Genomic DNA, 7736 nt, shown 5'->3' with positions numbered 1-7736 from the left:
GCCATTTAAGATATACATATTAAGAACCTGCCTGTCTTAGTCACACTGCATAAAATTAATAGACTGCTGTTCAAATGATAATTCAGTCTCAATTTAGTTTTTAAAGAAAACTATGGCACTTTTTCAACTGCCATGGTACAAGTGTGTGTGTGTGTGTGTATGTGTGTCTGCCTGTGTGTGTCTGTGCAGATAAATGGCAGAGTACCAAACTATGTCTACGGCACTTATGAAAACCATATGACATAGAGAGAAATGCAGTTTGCTGCACCTTCCCCCATTCTGACACACACATAGCACCCCCACCCCCACCTCTTCCAAAAACATACATTTCTTTTCCTCAACTCCCTCCCCCTCTCCCCCTTCTGCCCACCCTCCTTCTTGCTATATATCCCTCCCTCTACCCCAATTCCCATATCTCCCCTCCCTCCCTGCTCTCTGAAATCTTGGGACAATCTGCATGCACTCAACTCCAGCTCAGATCTGTTTCGGCAGGACAGAGTGAAGAACACAGACAGACAGTGAAAAAAGTCAGGGTTCAAATGAAGGGAGAGAAGTTCAGCTAGACAACAAAAAGGCCTAAAGAGAAAGCCACAGTTCAAAGAAACTTTCAAAGGCAGGGGCATAAAAGTGTGTAGAAAGTCAGGGTGAGAGACTGGCAGAGAGTGGAGAGATATATTCAGTTCTAAAAAAGAATGGGCTCCCCGGTGAGCGGTGCTGCTGCTCTTCTCTTAGCCTCCCTGCTGACTTTCCTCTTTGGAGTTTCTTCAGACCCAGGCCAAGATGTGAGAGAGAGTGATGCCCTGTGTAATGTGGATGGCTGCTTTGTGGTCTATTTCCAACGAAAAACCTTCCTGGATTCATGGAGGGCTTGCAAAGAGAAAGGTGGAAACTTAGCTACAATCAAGCGCAAGAAGGATGCCACCTCTATTGCCACACTCTTCTCAACTCTGGACTTGCGCAACTCACGCACCAAGATCCAGGTATGGATTGGTCTGCAGCGGCAGCCTCGCCAGTGTACTGCTACACGCCCGCTGCGGGGTTTCTCTTGGACTACTGGAGACCAGGACACAGACTATACCAACTGGCAGAAAGAGGACTCTCTCAGTATGTGTGCGGTACCACGCTGTGTGGTATTGGGCTACAGTATTCAAGAGCAGAGTGATAACTTAAAATGGCTGGATGGGTCCTGCTCAGTTCCTGTAGATGGGTACCTTTGCCATTATGCCTACAAAGGAATGTGTCCTCCCCTGTGGAGTGAAGGTGCAGGCAATGCCCTTTACACCACACCATTTAACCTTCTAAGCACACTACTGACCCATGTACCCTTTGGATCTGTTGCTGCCATGTCCTGCCCTGAAGGCACCAGAGAGGAGGTTCTGTGTATGCTGAAGGAAGATGGCTCAGTGGGGTGGTCAAGAGATTCCCCTCTTTGCTCTGATCCCCCTGTATCACACAACTGGTGTGACCAAGATAATGGAGGATGTGATCATTTTTGCAGGGTAGCTGGATCTCACTTCTACTGTGAGTGTGCTGAGGAGTATCAACTGGGAGATGATGGGCGGAGCTGTGAGCTGTCTGATGTTTGTCAAGGGGCGCTCTGCGAGTTTGAGTGCCTGCCCCTTTCAGATGGGTACCGTTGTGCCTGCCCTGAGGGATACATGCTTGCACCAGATGAACGTGGCTGTCTGGATGTAGACGAGTGCCTCCAGAGTCCCTGTGAGCAACTTTGTGTGAATGCTCCGGGGACATTCGAATGTAGATGTCGGGAGGGTTACCATCCAGATGATACAGGTGGATGTGAGGATTTAGATGAGTGTATAAATGACCCATGTGAACATGCCTGTGAGAACACTCCAGGCTCTCATATCTGCCATTGCCATCTGGGTTTTTCTCCAGTACCTGACGACCCAAGCCAGTGTCAAGACACTGATGAGTGCCAGATCCCTGGGACCTGTGAGCAGATGTGTGTGAATTATGATGGAGGATTTGAGTGCTACTGTGAAGAAGGCTACGAACTCATGTCTGATCACTACTCATGCCGTAGGCGAAGGGAAGGAGATGACCAATCTGCTGTCACCCCTTCTTTTCCTTGGGCCACCCACCAACCTGGGCCTGTATGGGACTCTGTGGACTACTGGAATCCACAACAGAGCCACACTGACTGGCCTCCAGAGGAGGAGCAGTCTCTGGCCTGGCTGACCGATCCACCTAGAGATTTGAATCCTGATGTCATTTGGGTCACCAGTGCTCCAAATGACGAACTGCCCCTTGATTTGGCAAAAGACCTTCCAACACAGGGGGCTGAGAATGATGAAGTAGACACAACCAATGGAGGAGCTGACAGGTTGAATTGGGGGCAGAGATCTCAGTCTGAGCTGGAAGTTTTGCCAAACACCATCTACACCATGTCTCCTCCCACCACCAGCTCCAGCACTACTTCAGACCTGTATGAGGATGACAAGGAGACCACCACAGCTCTTCCCTTCCTTTCTACCTCTACAGTCTCTGAGGGAGCTTGGAATTGGTGGGCTGAGCTGTCCACGTCCAGCCAGAGACCAGGAAATCCTGAGGATTCAGTCATAGACCACAACATGCCTACGGATCACAGCAACCACAAAGAGGGAGAAGAGGAACAGTACTTCCTCAGGGAAAAGTTCCCAGAGGAGGAGTTGGGGGAGATGGAAAAGGACAATGTGGAAATGACACACTCACACGACCAAACTCTTCTCACCCAGTTTACTCCTTCCCAGCCATCCCCAAGCGAGGGTGGACAGAAACAGAGTAGCACCTGGCTCCTGGTGGGCCTCCTAGTGCCCATCTGCATCTTTATTGTGATCATGGTGGCATTGAGCATTGTCTACTGCACCCACTGTGCTGTTCAGCCACGCAATAAGAATGTATCTGACTGCTACCACTGGATCTCTGGGGCTCATGATAAACAGGGAGCTCCTAACCCCTCAGCAGGGGTCAAGATCCATGTTTAAACAGAGAAGAGAGAAACTGACATTTACATAAACTGACTCTGTTTCAGAGTTACACAGGAGTGAATAATGAACCTGGTAACAGTCAAACTAACTGCTCCTTCTCTGACTGTGGATCTGTCCGCTCTGAACATGTTTGGATATTAGTGTTTAATATCAACTGATAGAGGTGGGAAAGAGACACTGTTAACCACTGACATTTTGGGGATAGGGTTGCTGTGTGGTACAAACTGCTTTGATGTTTCATACACTGATCTGATTGCTTCATGATTGCACAATGCTATATGGTTATAAAATATTATTGTCTTCATCAGTAATGTCAAAAAATTTGCTACTATCTGAGGGTAACGTGAGTAGACATTTATTCATTTCAGCATTTCACAGCTGGAACAAGATACTGCTAAGAGCTGTGGAAATCATTGTATTCATGGTAAAAGTATTCTGCCTTTTTGAGGTGGAAAAACTTGACTATGAAGTCACTTTCATGCAAAATCCTCAGGCGTCAGGATTTGATTTCAATAGCATATCACTGTAGATAACTGTTACTGTCAACTTAGATGCATTGTTAGCTCACATCAGCAGTGGGTGAAAGGAGACTCTAAGCAAATGTCCCTTCAAAAGAAAAGACCTTCTGCATTCACATGATATTGCTGGGTAAACAATCATTTGAAAATCACTGTGTTGGAGTTGAATGGTTAAATAAGAGACCAAAACCTTCTTCTTTGTATATTGTGGTTCTATTGTATTTATGTGTGCTTCATACTTGTCACCAGCCATTTTTTAAGAAATGTTATGTAATGTAACAATTGTAATAATGTAATACCATTTTGACATCTCAGTGATACTGTTTATGGACCCCATAAACCTGTGATATTTAGAGGAATGTCTGTCCACACATGGAAATGTTTTTACCCACTCATGTCCAACTTAGCAGCACTTCTCCTCTCCTTGACTTTTTTTTTAAGAGGTTAAAGCACAGATGTTCACATTGCACAAAGAATGTTGTAGGGACTGATAGTTAATATTAGTCTTTACCTTGTTCATAGAATGGCCATCAATCACCCTTTGTAACCCTAATTGATTAGTACACCCTGGAAGGTTGTGTCTTAAACCAGTCCTGAAATGTTTTTATGGCTACATTGGCTAGACTGCAGTCAGTGAGGCAGTTGCTGGTGCAACTTACTGATACAAAGGTATTTAACAATGCAAAATAGAATTCAAAATAAGCTACATTGCCTTTTTTGGAGAAGTGCTCATTGGATATATGGGTGTATGAATTTTATAAATCAAAGGAAAACCAGACAAAATAATTCAAGGCACTTACATTTAAAACTGGGAAAACCAAAGTGTCATTCCAAATTTACACATGAAATGTGTCTTTATTTTATTGACACTGTGAAATAGAAGAAACAGCTGATGTCTTTTTTCTGTTACATTAAGAAATTGTGAATTAAAAGGTATGACAGGGGCTCTGTGTGAAAGTTTATTATTGAACATGTAAACAGTATTTTGACTTTCTTTTCACTGTATTAACAAAACTACCATACATTTAAGAAAACTGCTAAATGTATTTGAAAGACAAACTGGTAATTAGATCACAAGATAACATTTTTCTCATATTACAACATATTACAAAGGGTTTTGTGGATGACAATGATGTGTGTGTTATTGCACTTGTTATGACATCTCTGCTCTGAACATGTGAAGAATATTGTGCTGATATGTGCTCATCAAGTCATTCACCTTTTGTAAAAAGCCATGTGGTGTTCACAGTCACCTCATCAGACAAGTTGAAATGAATGCAGATAGAGGGAAGGGTGGGTGTGTGACAGTAGGGATACTGTAATTTTAAAAATTACCATGATTCTCAGTAGGCCCTCTGTTTGTAGAAAGAGTTTTTACAGAAAATACCAATGGATACTTGAGCACAGTGAGGAAGCATTGTGATTGTATTGACTAATGGAATGTGCTGATCAAAACCAGGTTCTGGCTCTGTGAGTGGCTCTCAGAGGGGGTCTCATTCTCTCTCACTCGCACTCTCTTCTCTCTCTGTCTCTCTCCCCCTCTGACCTATTTTCAGCATTGTCATTTCTTCCACAGTTCTCAGTATACAGACACAATCTGAGCTGTGCTTTTCTTTGGTAACCTTCTCTGAAACATTCTCTAAAAATATCATAATGTCAGTTTGCTGATTTACAGAATATAATGCAATGTTTAGGTTTTACTTACATTTTATTAAATCAGTTTTTAAGGAACATCACAAAACAGCACAACAATAACAACACTGGCAGGCACTAGTCACCTATAATCTTACATCTGTTAAACAGAATATAATGCACAGGAAATTAAATGGGGTGTCTCAATGCAGCACAGTAGAGTGTACAGAAAGAGGGAAGGTGAATGTCTATCCATGTCCATTTTGCAATGAATACATCATTTCTTAGTCTCAGAAGAAAAGTGAATCTTTCCTTTTCATGAATCTCTTTAATGGTGTCAAGCTAATTATCTACTATAGGTGGCGGTTGTAACCATTTATGGGTAATTGCTTTTTTTTTTGCTACAGTTAATATATCAAAGAGGTATCTATCATTTCCTGTTATTCCCTCTGGTAGATCACCCAAATAAAGTGTCATAAATGTCGTGGGGATCTGCAGCCTGAGAATGTGCTACATGATTGTCCATGTACTTTTCCAAAATAATTGTATCTTAGGCCAGCTCCAAAAAATGTGGTAGTGATTTGCCTCCCCACCTCCACAACTGCTCCAAGATGTCTGGTTTGTTGATATTGAATCTGTTTTCAGTTCATTTCATTTTGGGGGTAATAAAGAGATGATCATTATTCCTCCAACCAAATTTACGCTAATACATAGAGTAAGATGTCTCAAGTCGTCTCACACTACTGATCAGATATTTTATCAGTTAATTCTTTCTCCCATCTCTCCTTGATATATATTGTGGTCCCCTAATTCCCTGATAAAGGTTTGAGACCATACATTTTGAAGTGTGGGTTTTTCCAAATTGTATTTTCCTTTTACTATCTGAAAGTTTTGTAATGTATTTCTCTCCATTATAACACAGTAAGCAGTAATACTTTAATTCATCCAATATCTAAATCTAGAATCCACGTGAATGGGTTTAAATTCTGTATCATGTGGAAGCCATCTAAATTTTTTTTAACTGGGTTCCCAGATTTAATTTTTTTACAACATCAAACCAGGTGTGTAGGGTAAATGAGATGAAGGGATTCAAGCAGCTCTCATAGGTTTCATTTTGCTTCCTTCACTGTCACACCAGTGAACTAATGTTTTTAATTGAGCAGAATGAAAAAAGTCTCTTAAATTAGGTAGAGATATACCGCCTCCCTCCCTAATGCTGTCCCCATTATTTCTATTTTTAATAATGATATTGTGCTGACAAACCTATTTGCTATGATCAGGGGTCATAGTAAAATCACCAAAAAGGAGGCCAACAGGGCAAGAAACATGGAGAATAAGATAAAGGTAAATAACCCCAGGTTAGCCAGCGCTGCCTGAGCTTATCATTACTTATCATTACCCAGTCTGTTGTAAACATTTCTCACAGTTTAAAAACCAACTTCAGCCTTCAGTTTTGACATACTATACTTACTTATTCTAGTTGTGTACAATTTTCCTGGACCAACCAGGCAAAGGGGGCAACTTCCCAAGGGCCTCAAACTGTCAGGGGACCCACAGGGTCTTGGGTAACTAATTCATGGTAACTGCTGCTGCATATCATTCCCCCTCTCCCCCTGCCTCTCTTGGCTATCTCCACTGTTGCTGTAAATAAAATCAGAAAATGCCTGAAAAAACAACACCTACATTACTTTGTAATCTTGAAGCCCTTTAAGGCCATCAGTATTTCAGCATACACTGTGGTTACAAACTGCTGTGATCAAGGGAAATGACAAAATAAATAAATAATAAGACATGTCCTTTCTCCAAAAATAAAACACCCACCATTAGTTTAATGACTGGCTGGAGTTCTAATGATCTGGTGCACTCAGGCATGGACATCAATTCATCAGCCATGCTATGTTTCTTTTTCCATTAAACAAAAAAACAAAACATCCAATTCCTGTCCAAAGTTTTGTGTGCAGGGTGTACTTTCAGTACAAATGAGAACTTGTTTATCTACCTGTCGTATCATCCATTCATGCATCTATTTATTCTCTGTACCTGCCTCTACCACCATGTTCACCAGTTCTGGCTGTCTGCCTCCCTTTTGGTGCTTAGCAGGTAGTATACAGTGGGTTTATCTGAGTTTTTTCCACTGAAAACAGCTGCCTCCTGTTGCTGCTGAAACCACTCCCCCATGAAAATTGTGAATTTATATCTCAACATACTTTTTTCAAAGATAAAAATGAGATTTTGTCAAGACAAAAATGATTTTGTTAAAAGAATATCTTTATGCAGTGCCAGTGGCAAAAACAGAGGAGACAAAATGTGATTGTCTTCTTTTTGCCATTGGATAGTGCCACATTTCTATCTCATCTTTCCTGTGGTGTAATGGTACCAGAAATGGGAAGAGTGGGGCTTAGTTGGAAAAAATAGGTTGACATTTAGATTCCTTCAAATATAATACCTTGGAGAGAAGTCAGGAGAGAAGTCCAGCAGCTACAAAATATCTGAGAAAAACAAACCTAAAAGGCAAATCAAAGTTCACCACACAGAAAGTGATAACATAATGATAAGATGTTTATTAACATTAACATTAATTTTATCTTACACAAAGATA

At 41.6% G+C, this 7736-nt stretch overlaps 1 protein-coding gene across 1 annotated transcript; it reads left to right on the top strand.

Annotated features, from left to right (window-relative positions):
* The first annotated feature begins 420 nt into the window (after positions 1–420).
* On the top strand, positions 421–4449 carry cd248a (CD248 molecule, endosialin a). Its single transcript, XM_018679319.2, has one exon. It carries the CDS (start codon positions 693–695, stop codon positions 2982–2984), a length of 2292 nt encoding a protein of 763 aa, XP_018534835.1. The 5' UTR covers positions 421–692; the 3' UTR covers positions 2985–4449.
* The last annotated feature ends 3287 nt before the right edge of the window (positions 4450–7736 follow it).

Source organism: Lates calcarifer, unplaced genomic scaffold, assembly GCF_001640805.2.
Source record: "Lates calcarifer isolate ASB-BC8 unplaced genomic scaffold, TLL_Latcal_v3 scaffold_86_184, whole genome shotgun sequence".
Lineage (NCBI taxonomy): Eukaryota > Metazoa > Chordata > Actinopteri > Centropomidae > Lates > Lates calcarifer.
The sequence above is the reverse complement of the archived record's forward strand: the minus strand, read 5'-3'. Positions and strand labels throughout refer to the sequence as shown.

Coding starts and splice junctions, on each gene's coding strand:
- cd248a (XM_018679319.2), top strand. CDS start 693: ATGGGCTCCCCGGTGAGCGGTGCTGCTGCTCTTCTCTTAGCCTCCCTG.